The sequence below is a fragment of the Canis lupus genome, chromosome 19 (assembly GCF_011100685.1).
Source record: "Canis lupus familiaris isolate Mischka breed German Shepherd chromosome 19, alternate assembly UU_Cfam_GSD_1.0, whole genome shotgun sequence".
Classification (NCBI taxonomy): Eukaryota; Metazoa; Chordata; class Mammalia; order Carnivora; family Canidae; genus Canis; species Canis lupus.
In genome coordinates this window covers 40,167,445-40,182,362 of record NC_049240.1, presented here as the reverse complement: position 1 = coordinate 40,182,362, position 14,918 = coordinate 40,167,445, and the positions used below count along the sequence as shown (strand labels likewise).

At 33.7% G+C, this 14,918-nt stretch overlaps 1 protein-coding gene across 2 annotated transcripts in view; it reads left to right on the top strand.

Annotated features, from left to right (window-relative positions):
• The window catches only part of DARS1 (aspartyl-tRNA synthetase 1), a 60,849-nt gene extending 48,326 nt beyond the window's left edge, over positions 1 to 12,523 (top strand). Inside the window, exons 10-16 of one of the 2 annotated variants that reach the window (XM_038565095.1) lie at positions 754 to 901; positions 3,824 to 3,970; positions 5,592 to 5,634; positions 7,267 to 7,347; positions 8,411 to 8,522; positions 8,710 to 8,781; positions 11,855 to 12,523. In XM_038565095.1, the coding sequence (XP_038421023.1) occupies positions 754 to 901; positions 3,824 to 3,970; positions 5,592 to 5,634; positions 7,267 to 7,347; positions 8,411 to 8,522; positions 8,710 to 8,781; positions 11,855 to 11,946 (695 nt within the window). In that variant the 3' untranslated portion in view covers positions 11,947 to 12,523. The remainder of the gene's footprint in view (positions 1 to 753; positions 902 to 3,823; positions 3,971 to 5,591; positions 5,635 to 7,266; positions 7,348 to 8,410; positions 8,523 to 8,709; positions 8,782 to 11,854) is intronic. The other variant, XM_038565096.1, reaches the window with a different exon arrangement.
• The last annotated feature ends 2,395 nt before the right edge of the window (positions 12,524 to 14,918 follow it).

Below are 14,918 nucleotides of genomic sequence, written 5' to 3'. Positions count from 1 at the left end.
GAAGTGGGCTTTAAGAACAGAGAAGGAAATACAGACTACAGAAATGGCATTCTAGTAAGCAGAAGCAGAATTCATAAAGAACATTGGAGAAAATATAAGACTAGTTAGTGTTAAGAAGAAATAGAAAATATAGGGTAGGATTAAATATGAAAGCATAACGGTTTTAGTTTTTTGTCATTTTATATTCTATTACAGTGCCATCTGGGAGCAATTTATGATCAGTGGTTAATTAGTTAATTACTGAGCAAGAATGTGTTGTAGGAATATTAATCTTAAAGTGATGTGAAAGATGAAGCAGAGATTAGAGTCAGGAAGACTGGAAAAGGAGGAAAGTGCAGTGAGGACAATAACAGCTGGACGGAAGTAATGGCTGGAATATATATAATGTTACCTCACTAGTACAGATTTCATTTAGCTTGGGTCAAGTTTTAATAAAATTGAGAAGAACTCAATATATTGAACATATTTTTAATTATTGAGAAGGCATTCAGGACCTTGCATTCCCTCAGGATTATCTGGAGCCTCATTTATTAATTTACATTTGTTACAGCTTTTACTGCATGACTGCAGGAGTTGGTAATGTACTTGCTGACCAAGATAATGCTGAAATATATGGCTTATCACAAGTCTTTCTAGAACCCTGTAATGATCATGAAAATAATAGTACGAGTAAATAAAATTTTGTGTTTAAATCTTAATTTTTCCAAAACCTGAAACACTGTTTATTATTTATTTCTTTTAATAATGTTACAGTATTCAGAGCTGAAGACTCGAATACCCACAGACATCTAACTGAATTTGTTGGTTTGGACATTGAAATGGCTTTTAATTACCATTATCATGAAGTTGTTGAAGAAATTGCTGATACCTTAGTACAAATATTCAAAGGACTCCAAAAAAGGTAAAAACAAATATTGCATATCTCTAGATGGACTTAATGTCTAATCAGTTTGGGTTCTTCAGATAAAGCAATTCTTGAATTAAAACATGTAAACTAAGTTTATATAGTGAACATACATATATATATGGGGAGAGAGGACTTGCCACTTAGATGATCAATAGTTAATTAGAGAAAAAATGAACACTCAAAATAGTACTTCTGCTGAATCTAAGTCAGTTGGGTCTTCAGCTAGTTAACCTCATTTTGGTAGCGAAGTTTACCCTGTTGTGAACCAGCCTAGCTATAGTGTTTTCCTTTATATTGTATCCCGAATGTCTAAAAGAAATAAAGCCTATGTTATTTTTATACCAGTTTATTATTAAACTGGTAGTGGTAATAATAATAATGTGAGTAAAATTTTACAAAAAAATATTAGACATGTTTGGGATATGCAGAAATCTGAATTATGTAAAATATTCACATTAGGTACACCCTCTAAACTGGCAAATAGTTTCTCCCTTAAAGGTCATTGAAAATTGTTTACTTGTGATAATGTTTAACACAGAGAAAATAGGAAAAGAAAATGGAAGAACAAGTTAAGTAGGATCAAGAGAATCTTTTTTTTTCCTTTTTCCATACTTGAGACAGTACTTCTATAATAAGTAGGCTATAGTAGACTTACAGCACTTTGATAACTGACCAAAGTCTGTATTGAAATTTTTACTTAAAGATTGCTGATTTAACAGTTAATTGTTGATTTATTTGGATATGCTCCATTGATACTTAAAAAGAGTTCAAAAATACTATTAATCTTATTTACTCCATTGCAAGTCTAATGAGTAATTTCAAGGACATAGAAATTAATCATTGATTTTACAAAAATCTTGTAGGATAAAGCACCAATATTTTCTAGGCATTCTCTGCATTGCATTGGAACATTGATGACAGCCTTTTCTTAAATCTTTGTTCTCTGAAACATTTCAATACAGTTTATTTTAAGCAACTTTCGTTTAGATATAGTCTATGGAACAACTAATGTTTCCTTATAAAATAAAATACCCTTTGAAACCCAGTGAAGGAACATTTTTCTCATTTTTTTTCACATTTATAATTCAAGAACGTTTCTTAAGCCCATTTATTTTGGGTATTGATATTTTCTCTCTTTAATATTAGGAAATGAAAGTTCCTACTTTGTTTTTTTTAATAACAGATCAAGTATGAATCGGGTCCTTGAGATTAATCAAATCTCTGTTTATAAATTAGAGATTCAGACACCATCATCACTGGACTTTTTCAAGTAGATTTAAGGTGGCAACCTTTATAGAAATAAAAGCCTTCTTTTTATATTCTATAAATCATTTAGGAATTTTAAGTTTTTCAGTCAGTTGTAAGTTGGGCTACCTGACTTGTGTCATGTCCCTCTCACGTATATCCTTAGTACTTATCGCTCATAGAAGAATAATATACAAATATATTTTAAAATATTGATAGACATGCATGGGTTAATATCCAAAGCAAAGAAAGGCAATTTAAAAATCAATTATTGGGATCTTCTTAACCCTTATTACATAGAGATTTGAATAAATCAGTGACAAGGTCTTATTGCTCCCATGAAAATCTTTAATCAGAAAATGATAATGTTTTCATTTCTACCGTTTTCATGGAATATAAGCATGCTTTTTCAATTTTATAAATTATGAAAATTTCAAGACACTTTTTAAATCTTACTAAAATATGATCTTCCACAATTCAATATGGTGAATATTTGTCATATGCCTGCTATTTAAAGACCAGACACTGTACTATAGTGGCTATTAAAATGGGAAATTGGCACTCACACACTTACAGTATAATGGGAACGGGGAAAGATTCAAGTATTCATTAATTTTGTCTGCCTTGAGGATAACAAGTGTTAAAGGATTAAAAAGTCTGTTATTTTTAATGCCTTATAAAATGGATATTTTATATCACTAGCAGTATTAGCTGATACAAGTTACAAAGTTTTTAATCCTTTAATCCCACTGTAGTGACAAATTAAGAGGAGACTAAGAAAGGTGTTAAATATTTTGAGTATTGAAATTTCATCTTTAATGTAAATAATTCCTTGTTAATACTTTTTCCTGGTGCATACACTGATTCAAAGAATGATTTTATGTGACAGTTAGGTACTCAATACCTACCATATATTTTTTCTTAGATGTTACTACTACTACAGAAGAGCCTGAAAGTCTCCAAGGCAATTTTTGTATTGAGGCTGATCTTACATAAGACAACTTTCTCTAAAAGTATTTCCTTTTAGGGGTGCCTGAGTGGCTCAGTAGGTTAAGCGTTCAACTCTTGATTTTGGGTCAGATCATGATCTCAGGATTATTAGATCAAGCTTGCTTCGGGCTCAGCACTGCGCATGGAGCTTGCTTAAGATTCTTTTTCTCCCCTTGCCTCTGCCCATCCCCTTTATAAAAAGTTAATTATGCTATAATTAATTTAAAATGCTATAAAACGATTTCCTTTTGAGTTACCTCTGAATTTCAAAATCATTATCAGTGGAACAGATAGAACTAATAATATGTAGAGTAGACTCTTTGGGTTCATATCAGCCAGCCATTAGGGAATGGTTCCCCAGATAGTTAGGAGAGTCTGTAAGGCTGAGTGGTTCAGCCAGAGAAGGCACTTGGCTGACCATGGAGCAGCTACCACCCCTGAACCTACTCAGATTGCCCTTTCTTCATCGTCGCACATACAGTGACCCCCGTGAAATGTTAAAAATGTTTCTTTGTTTAAAAAAATATATATGTATCAAGTTGTAGAAGAATAAAGCTATATGCTCTTTATTTCACTTGTATTAGTAATTTTTCTTAAAAATTATGTTTATGTATTGTGACAGTGACCTCTTGTGGAGAGAACATGACACATTTTTTATTAATTCTATCATTGTACAAATAGGTTTCAAACTGAAATTCAGACAGTGAATAAACAATTCCCGTGTGAGCCATTCAAATTTTTGGAACCAACATTAAGACTTGAGTATTGTGAAGCATTGGCTATGCTTAGGGAAGCTGGAATCGAAATGGGAGATGAAGAAGATCTGAGGTTTGACTTTGTGATTTTTTAAACTTTAGTAATTAGGTTTAAGATACAAAAGAATGAGTATATTAACAAATTATTTTTTTTCCACCTAGCTGATAAACTTCAGTTTTATTACCTTTGGTGTATAATATGATGTTTTGTTTAATGTATGATCTGAAATAAAACATTATGTTTAATATGGTCTGCCTGAGCTTCAGCAGTTTTGTTTATACACACCATTTTTTGACCCTACACCACCCTTATGTTTGTAACACTTTAAAGAATATATAGGGACGTACGCCTGTGATTTTATCATCTGATATGTTACTCTCTTTCTAAATCAGTGGTGTTAGAGTAGACAGCAGTTTTAGTCCATCCCCACACAGGATTAGGGCACAAAATTAATATCTCCAAAAGTTATAAAAATATCTGTTCTTTATTTGGTAACATAGTATTATGTTATCTAAATTCAGGTCATGTAACTTATAATTTTGAATAAATTATGTAGTTTAATAAAGAAATAACTACCATACTTATATTTTTCTCAAGGGTTCTTAAAATATTTAAGCCCTTACAATAATTGGTATGGATAAAAAAATAATAATAATTGGTATGGATAAAGGAATAAAAGGACGGTTGTTGTCTTTTTTTAGGGCTTTTTAAAAGCATATTTTGCTCAAAACCCTTTATTTTTGTTTGACAGGAATATACATTTATGGTTTTAAGCATCTCCTTCATTGCTAAATTACATTTTTAAGGCAAACTATAAATTCTTTAATTATTTTAAGCTGAGCAGAATTTTCTTAAGTATTTTGGCAGTTGTTCTTACCTAGGATGGAAGTTAAGTAATAGCCTCTTAGCTATAGTAACACTATTAAATTTTAAAGACTTGGAATGCCTAGGTGGCTCAGCAGTTTGAGCATCTGCCTTCGGCTTAGGGCATGATCCTGGGATCCGAGATGAGCCTGCTTCTCCCTCTGCCTATGTCTCTGCTTCTCTATATGTCTCTGATGAATAAATCTTTAAAAAAAATTTTTTTTAAAAACTTGAAAATGTTGATTTTTGTTTTATAAACTTTTGATGATAAAGTAACAAAATGGGAGACCATCTTGAAGTGGAGCCACTTAAGATGGCAAGAATAGCCTATGTTGCTATAGTAAACTTTTATTATATATAATTGTAGGATATTATTTCATCCATGTTCTTTCTGAATCTATAAACTGTTATATCTGTTTATTTTATTTAAATATTTTTGAGCAGCACCTACTAAGTGTTGTCACTATACTTCTTTTTAAAAAGGAGCAGGATAGGGATGCCTCGGTGGCTCAGCAGTTGAGCATCTGCCTTTGGCTCAGGGCGTGATCCTGGAGTCCCAGGATCGAGTCCCACCTCGGGCTCCCTGCATGGAGCCTGCTCTCCTTCTGCCTATGTCTCTGTCTCTCTCTTTCTGTGTCTCTCATGAATAAATAAATAAAAATCTTAAAAAAAAAAAAAGAGCAGGATAGACAACTATGTGTTATGACCAATTTTTTTATCCTTTGAGAACTTCAAGTGGGAGAGGGGCCTTATTAACTTAAAACTCTTTAAGTTGCTACTTTATATTCAAACACCTGATTTCCTGGGGGGGGTTGTTTTTGTTTTTCAGTACACCAAATGAAAAACTGTTGGGTCGTTTGGTAAAGGAAAAGGTAGGTCTCTTGTACATGGTAGATTTCTTTTTCTAAATCTGAAACATATTCTGGTACTAAAGAACAGTTGCAGGGTAAACAGTCTTCCAAACGGTAAGATCCCATAATAAAAAATATTCAGACAGGCTTTGCTCAGTCAGTTTGATTAGCTCAGTGTCTAATTCTTGTACTAGGTTGTACTGAGGTACCTCTAAAAGTGATATCTGTATTAGACTGTCAGATTAACCAGAAACAACCTCAAGATGGCTTAAAATTATTTAGAAATGGCTTTCCCTGCTACCCCTGATGACTCATGGTACTTGAAGGCAAATGAGTTTCTTTTTTGCCTCTTTTGTGAAAGCTGCTTTCCTATCTCATTTTCTAAAACTCCAGAGATAAAAGCTGAACTTAATGTAGTCTTTCAAGAAATTAGAATTGTGTATAAATGGAAACAGTCCTTGAGCTCCTCCTACTGGTTGCACTCAAAACTGACTGGAGAGCTCACCTATTTCTGAAACTGCAGTGTTGAATGTATACCTTTAAAATGCTGTTCAGGGCAGCCTGGGTGGCTCAGCGGTTTAGCGCAGCCTTCAGCCCAGGGTGTGATCCTGGAGACCCGGGATCGAGTCCCACATTGGGCTCCCTGCATGGAGCTGCTTCTCCCTCTGCCTGTGTCTCTGCCTCTCTCTGTGTGTCTCTCATGAATAAATAAATAAAATCTTTAAAAAAAATAAAATGCTATTTCAGCAGAGTAGATTCCAGTTTGTCCGCTCTTGACCTTCCTCTTCACTTGAGTTTTAGTAAAAATGTTTAATGTAAAAACAGTTGAAATGTGTTTGGTTTCTTTTCAACTAAATTTAGGTTATGAAGTAACTATTCTTTGTAACAAAAATGTCATAATTTCATGTTAGTTACTTATTTCATTTATACTTTTCATATGAAGAAAACTACCAAATTTCTTTTAGATGTCTGCACAAAAATTTAAATTGCTGGTAAAATAAGGTTTTTTTTGAAGATGAATATTGTAAAAGATGTCAGGTTTTCCTAAAGTAATTTATAGATTTAATGTAGTTTTTGTAAAACCCAAAGAGATTTGGGATAATTTAACAAAAAGTTAATAAATTGCTTCTGAAAGAATAAATGAATTAGATTAGCAAAGGAAAGAAATGAAATTCAAAGAATTGTAGCATAATTTTCATTGGGAAAGAGATTAAGTGTCAAAAAAAAGAAAACAAATATTTGAAATAGTAAATAAATAGTAGCTCCTACAATTTAAGTATTGGAGGAATTTATAACGTGATGGCAAAATACTATAGGATACAGATGACACTTGAAAGAAGTAGAATACTTACTGCATATATAGTATAATTACAGTAATTTTGAAAGACAAAACATTTTTTAAAGGACAGTTATCAAGGGATCCCTGGGTGGCGCAGCGGTTTGGTGCCTGCCTTTGGCCCAGCGCGCGATCCTGGAGACCCGGGATCGAATCCCACATCGGGCTCCCAGTGCATTGAGCCTGCTTCTCCCTCTGCCTGTGTCTCTGCCTCTCTCTCTCTGTGACTATCATAAATAAATAAATAAAAATTAAAAAAAAAAGACAGTTATCAAAATGTTAACCTTTTTTACTTCTGTTAAATTTTTTTTTTATAGTATGATACAGACTTTTATATTCTTGATAAATATCCATTGGCTGTAAGACCTTTCTATACCATGCCTGACCCAAGAAATCCTGTAAGTAATTTTATTTTAAGTAATTTGTTTTGGGGAAGAAGGAAAAATCTTATTGTGACTATGTTAAATTGTATACTGGGAATAATGGTTTTTATCAGTAATTTGCAGTTTTAATGGGCTATCATTATATGTATTACTACTAGTTTCTGTCAATTCAGGTCAAAATGATACTGTGAAATATAAGTATTCTAGAAAATTAGTCCCAAAACCTACATTAAAAATCATTTTCAAGTATAATTTTTTTGAAGATTTATGAGGAAGAAATGCCATATAAATAATAAGTAGTATCATTAGACTTGCAGACTTTAACATATCATATTACCATTGACTTTGAACTAAGAAACAGCATTCTGTCTTGAGAGTTCATCTAATTTGTATTTTGTGGCCTTTTACTGTTTTTCCATTGTAGTGGTTCCCAAACCTCAGTGTGCATCAGAATCACTAGGGGGGCATTTTAAAAGACAGATAATTGGGCCCCATCACCAGACCTTCTGATTAGTTGGTCTTAGGGGATCTTGATAATTTGTATTACTGAGGCTAATGATCTAGGACTCATACTTTGAAAACTATTGGTTTATCAAAAGACAGGGAAAGTAAGTTAAAACCTGATACAGGAATAAGTTAAACTATGGTAAATTGATGTTCTATTTACTTTTTTAAAAATAAAAAAAAAATTTTTTATTAAAAAGACAGTTGTTGATAATTTGAAGTTCTAAAAATGACCCCAAATCATATCACACTTAAAAACATTTCTGATGATGAAATGAGAATCAGCACTACATCTTACAAGCCAGATTATGGTGCTCTGATCTGTTATCCGAAAGTGTAGGAGAGGGGGATCATAAAATCTGATAGAGGGAAGGAAGAAGTTATCATACAGCTCTCACTAGTTTAATCTTGTGTTAGAGAAACAAATTGTGCTCATTGGAGCAGATTGCATCATTAATAGAGGGGAAATGGACTTGCTCTTTGTGCAAGAGATTTTTTTTCTTATGAGTAATGGAAGTGGAATGACAGTCAGTTGAAAAGTGGTCTTTTCTTGTGTGTTTGTTTTTCCCTGAAGAAACAGTCCAACTCTTACGATATGTTCATGAGAGGAGAAGAAATACTATCAGGAGCTCAAAGAATACATGATCCTCAGCTGCTAACAGAGCGAGCCTTACATCATGGAATTGGTAAACAACTTAAAGATATGTGGGAGAGTAATATATATTGTGAAAGCAACACATTTTAAACCTTTTAAAGACTTCTCAGAAACATCATCATTTGTTTTAATCTTTACTGAACAATAATTGCTAAAAGTCACTAAATAAGATGATAAGTTACATTTGGTTTTTGAGTTTTTTTTCTGTTTTTTTCTAGATTTGGAGAAAATTAAGGCATACATTGATTCCTTCCGCTTTGGAGCCCCTCCTCATGCCGGCGGAGGCATTGGTAATATTATTTTAATATTATGACAATGTATTTCCAACCCAGATTTCATTTGGCAAAGTGTTCATTCACTTCTAGCTAAATTTCTTCAGCATTGGATCCAAAAACTAAATTTTGTTTATTGTGATTGCTTACAAATAAGCCCATACGTGCTAAATATAGTACAAATTTGAATTATAACAAATTTTATAATTTGTTATAATTCAATGAATAATTCATTCATTTTGCAACTGAATGAATGAATTGCAACTGAATGAATATTTGATTTCCAAGGAACAAAACAAACAGGTAATTTGTATGTTCTAAAATACTATAATTTCTAGCCATTGTTATTCTCTGAAGAGTTTAGAAGCAAAATTTCTTATAAATTGAGTATCCTACTTTATGCATCCATGAGTTCATTTGGACCACCCCAAATTAAAGCTCTCCCACAAGTTAGCTCAGATTGCTCCCAAATATTTTTGTAATGTAACATTTCATTGACTTTTCGGGACACTTCTAAAATACATGTAAGATACCACTCTGATTTAAAAAGGGTAAGGGGTGACTGGCTGGCTTAGTCAGTGGAGCATGCAGCTCTTGACCTCAGGGTTGTGAGTTTGAGCCCTATAATTGGGTGTACAGATCACTTAAAAAGATAAATAAGAAGAGTAAATGTTTAGCTCAATTTTGTATGTCCGTATCAAAGACTCTGAATTCTGAATGTATAGATTTGTTAAAATTTTTGTTTGTTGTTTTTTGGAGGGGGTTGGTGAATAGGTACTATACTTTAAAAAATTTTTTGAAAGGAAGAATGTGAATTCATCTCCCTATAAAAAACTGTTGTTTCTAGTTTTTTCTTTTTACTTTTGCAAAGATAATCTTTGCATATGTAAAAATACACTTTTAAAAATATTTTTACACAAATTGTAGCATACTGTATAAATTATTCAATACCTTGCATTTCTCACTATATTTTGTAACTTATCAAATTTTTTTTTAAGATTTGTTTTATTTATTCATGAAAGACACAGAGAGAGAGGCAGAGAAACAGGCTCCATGCAGGGAGCCTGACATGGGACTCAATCCCGGATCTCCAGGATCAGGCCCTGAGCTGAAGGCGGCACTAAACCGCTGAGCCACCTGGGCTGCTCTGTTCCTTATCAATTCTTAAAGACTTTTTCAGTCTTTTTAACACTACATAGAATCAATCCATTGAAAGGTTACACCATAATCTTGTTACCACCTTCTTAACTGATGGACATGTAGATTGATACCAACCTTTTTTTGTATTACAAACAGTGCTACATTGGAAATATAGTTTAATTTTTAGTGGGAGATTGACAGTTATTTTCTCTTAAAGTATTCAGTAATGTGCATTTGTATTTTCCAAATTTTCGTGACTGATTGACAATGTAAATTTTAATCATACTTGTGAAGGACATTTGAATGATTATCAAATACCACTCATTTTCTGAGTGGGGATGTGGGGGGGGGTTGTTTTTTGTTTTTTAAGATTTTATTTATTCATGAGAGGCATAGAGAGAGAGGCAGAGACACAGGCAGAGGGAGAAGCAGGCTGCATGCAGGGAGCCCGATGTGGGACTCAATCCCAGGCCTCCAGGATCATGTCTTGAGCCAAAGGCAGATGCTTAACCGTTGAGCCACCCAGGCGTCCTGGGATATGGTGTTTTTATTTTAAGATTAATATTAGATTACTATAATACGAGGTTCAGATATCTGCAGTTTTTTTTTTTTTGTAAGGTATAACAATAAAAATGTTAATTTGGGGGGCACCTTGGTGGCTTAGGCCATGATCCCAGAGTGGCTGGGATCAAGTCCCACATTGGGCTTCCAACTCAATGGGGAACCTTCTCCCTCTCCCCTTTTCTCCCTTCTGCCTGTGCGCTCTCTCTCTCAAATAAATAAATAAAATCTTTTCTTAAAAATGTTAATTCTCAGGCATCTGGGTGACTCATCATTTAAGCATCTGTCTTTGTCTCAGGTTATGATTCCAGGGTCTGGGATGCTTCTCCCTCTCCCTCTACTCCACCCTGCTCATGCTCGCACTTGCTGTCTCTCAAATGAATAAATAAACTCTTAAAAAAAAAAAAAAAAAAGCGTTAGGGCAGCCCGGGTGGTTTAGCGCCACCTTCAGCCCAGGGCCTGATCCTGGGGTCCCAGGATTGAGTCCCCACATCAGGCTCCCTGCCTGGAGCCTGCTTCTCCCTCTATCTATGTCTCTGCCTCTGTGTGTGTGTGTGTGTCTCCCATGAATAAATAAACAAAATCTTCCTTGAACAAGTTTATGGCTCTCATCTTATAGTGATGGCCTGGACTATTAAGATTTTGGACCCCCCCCCCCCCCAAAAAAAAAGATTTTGGCCCCATTTGAAAATACATATATATACACCTATATAAATATAAATATATATATATATATTTTTTTTTAAGAGAGCTCATGGGGAGGGAGAGAAATAGAGAATATTAAGCAGGCCCATGCCCAGTGCCTGAGCCCAGTATGGGGGTCTTATCTCACAACCCCAAGATCATGACCTGAACCGACATCAAGAAGTTGCATGCTTAACCAGCTGAGCCACCCAGATGCCCCAAATATAGATAGGTTTATAAAATGGGTTTTTTGTGTTTAAATTATAAGTTTTGGACATTTAGACGATTTTTGTAGTTCACAGAATCCAGACAACTTAAGGATATCTCATTTAATCCTTCCCACAACCAGCATCATTTCTGTTTTTCCATTTCTGAATCATACCCAATATTTATTTATTTTAGAGCAAAAGTGTGCATGGGGGCACAGGGTGAGGGAGCAGAAGAAGAGGGAGAGAGAATCCTAAATAGGCTCCATGTCCGGTACAGAGCCACATGGGGCTCAATTCTAAACCCTTAGATCATGAGCTGAGCAGAAATCAAGAATTAGATGCTTGAACCACTAAGCCACTTAGGCACTCCAAATCAGTCCATTTGAAATAAACCCAAAATAATAGTACTTTGTTGAATGATACTGTGATAGTAGTTTCAATAAGTAAGACCCTGAAAGGTTTTCAGAAAAGGAGTTAATTATTTTTTTTTTCCCCAGGGTTAGAACGAGTGACGATGCTTTTTTTGGGATTGCACAATGTTCGTCAGACGTCAATGTTCCCCCGGGATCCTAAACGACTCACTCCTTAAAGAAGCCTTGCTTTTTTTTATTCTTTCCAGTAACCTGCTATTGATCAGGCTATCCCTTAGCTAGTTAAAATATACAATGGAATAAATGTCTTATCTCAAGTGCCACAGTTACTTTGGATTAATGCAATATAGGTCACTTTAAAACAGAAGATTTTTATAACTTTGGACATGCTTCAGTAGGAAATGGTCGAACATTTTAATGAAAAATTCATGTGGTTACGTTAAAAATTCATACTGCATTACTACAGTAAATGTTAATTTTAAACAGATTGTGTAAAGTTTTTTTTTTTCTATATTATAGTGGCTACAATATTAATGTCTTAAATTTTCAATATTTGAGCTTATTTTTTTAAATTCTAACATTGAAATAAGGGTAATTTTAGGGAAGCATCTAAGATTTTAATGATTGTATAATTGGCATCTCATGGAAAATTAGGCAGAAAGTATCAATTCTTTAAAGTTGTGCCCTAAAATCCTGTAAAGCAGGTGAGAATACTGGTTAGAAGATATCCAATATAATGCTGTATTAAATTGTTAAATTCTAACTTGAATTTCAATAAAATTTTAAAGCTAGTCATCGTTGTCTTTGTGTAACTTCATGGCAGTCTGATTTTGTAACTGGTTTTGACATTTATAATTTGGAAAAAGAAAAAGTACTTTAGTTCATGTAAATGCCTAAAAATAAATGAAAGCTGATATATTGATAACATATATCAGGATACAAGTTCAGATGGATATAAGAGGGTAGAATTCCTAAAACTGAAAGCTTGGGTTACTTAATAGTTTATTTCACATAGATTTTAAAATATTGCAGAATTTCGTTTCATTTTTAACTGGTACTAATATTTAGTGAAATTTCATTGAAATGCACTATCATTTTCCCTACCAAAAAGAAACTTTTGTGTACGAATTACAATTAGGAATACTTTCTCACTAGAGTATTAATAACTATGTTGATGCTAATGTTAATTTTACAGTGAAAAACATGTAATGGACAGAAATAAAATGGATATTTTCCTACAGGAAAAGAAAAAATAATGCAGAAAATAATGAAGTCAGAAAGGTAGGACATTACTCCTGGCCCATAAACATCTACCCACTACTTTTGATGAAAATTAATATTTCACAATCTAGATTATAAGCCTCTGAGAAAGTAGAGACTCAATTTTTAGACTATCTCCTTCATATTCTACTAGACTATCCTTAGTAGGCACTCCAAAACTATTGAATAGGGATCCCTGGGTGGCGCAGCGGTTTGGCGCCTGCCTTTGGCCCAGGGCGCGATCCTGGAGACCCGGGATCGAATCCCACATCGGGCTCCCGGTGCATGGAGCCTGCTTCTCCCTCTGCCTTTGTCTCTGGCGCTCTCTGTCTCTCAGTCTTTCATGAATAAATAAATAAATAAAATCTTAAAAAAAAAAAAACTATTGAATAAGTTTAAGCTACCCCAAGAATAAATGGACTATTAACCATCTTTTTCTGTATTAACTCCCAGGCCCTAAAATAGCCTAAAGCTATTCTCAAATTCATAGAATCATAGTTTCTTTCAAAATAAGGTCTGTAAAGTCTTAAAATGATACGACATTTTTTATTTAATTTTTGTATTATGAAGTATTCCAAACATGTCTAGTATTGTTTTGCAGATTTATTTGATATATATATTCTGGGATTTTGATTGGAATTGCCATAAATCTGTAGAACAATTTGAAAGACTTGGAATTTTCTTCTCTTTAGTCTTCCAGTGACTGAACATTGTCTATCCCTTCATTTCTCGTATTTTTTCTTTAATTGTAAAATACATTGGTACTCTTTATTTTCCTTCAAAGTTGTTTTTTAATTTTTACTTTATGCTAGAGTATCTTACTACTTTTTTTTCTATAGGGAATGGGATCTTTTTTCCTATTAGATTTTTAAGTTGTTTGTTACTAAGGCATAAGAACACTATCAGTTACCAGTTTTTATGGGGGTTTTTGTGTGTGCAGCAACATACCTGAACTCTTAGTTGTATACTTCGTACTGAGTGTATTTTCAAAGTAGACTAATGGTAAGGATAGCACAGGAGTAAGTTAGGTATTCTGTGTCTATACTGACTGGATTTGCATCCTGATTTTGCTATTCACTAGCTGTATAACCTTGGGTAACTTGCTTATCCTCAACTTTCCTCATCTGCGTAATCCTATTTCGTGGGACTATTGTAGGGTTTAAAAAGTGAAACCCTTAGAACAGTGCCTGGCACATAGAATAGTGTCTGGCAGTTAAGGAAAGGAGTTTTAGCTCTTTCTGTCTAACTCTTGTATCATTTACTTATTGCATTAGGTTGAGTCCTCAAGTAGAATGTTGAATAAAAGCATGGGGCCATGCTTTTCCTGTTTTTATTTAATTTAAATACATGTCAAGTCTCAAGACTGTGATATTTTCTGTAGGTTTTGAATAGATGCCTTTTGTTAAGACTTTGTTATGAATGTTGAATTTGTCAAATACTTTTTCCGTATTCGCTGCAATTTTTTTCTTTTAGTTTTGAATATGGTAGATTACAGTAATAGAGAATCCTGATAATTTTCTGGAACAGATATTCCTTGAACACTACATAATACTTTGTTCGTATGTACTACTGAATTCAGCTTTCTAATACCAAAACAAAAATTCACTGAAGTGTATCATTTTGATTAATTTTGGTGATTTTGTACAGTGAAGTAACCTGCAGCATAATCAAACTGCAGAACATTTTCATTGCCCCAGCAAGTTCCTAGTCAGTCTCCACCTCTAGCAACTAAAGATCTACTTTCATTACAGTTTTGCCTTTTCTAGCATTTCATATAAATGGAACAATATAATAGTGTTTCATGCTTCATTCCTTTCTCTAAGCATTATGTTTCTGAGATTCATCCATGTTGCGTGTATTAATAGTGTATTTCCTTTTTGTAGCAGGGGAGGAGGAACAGAGGTAGAGGGAGAATCTTAAGCAGGCTCCA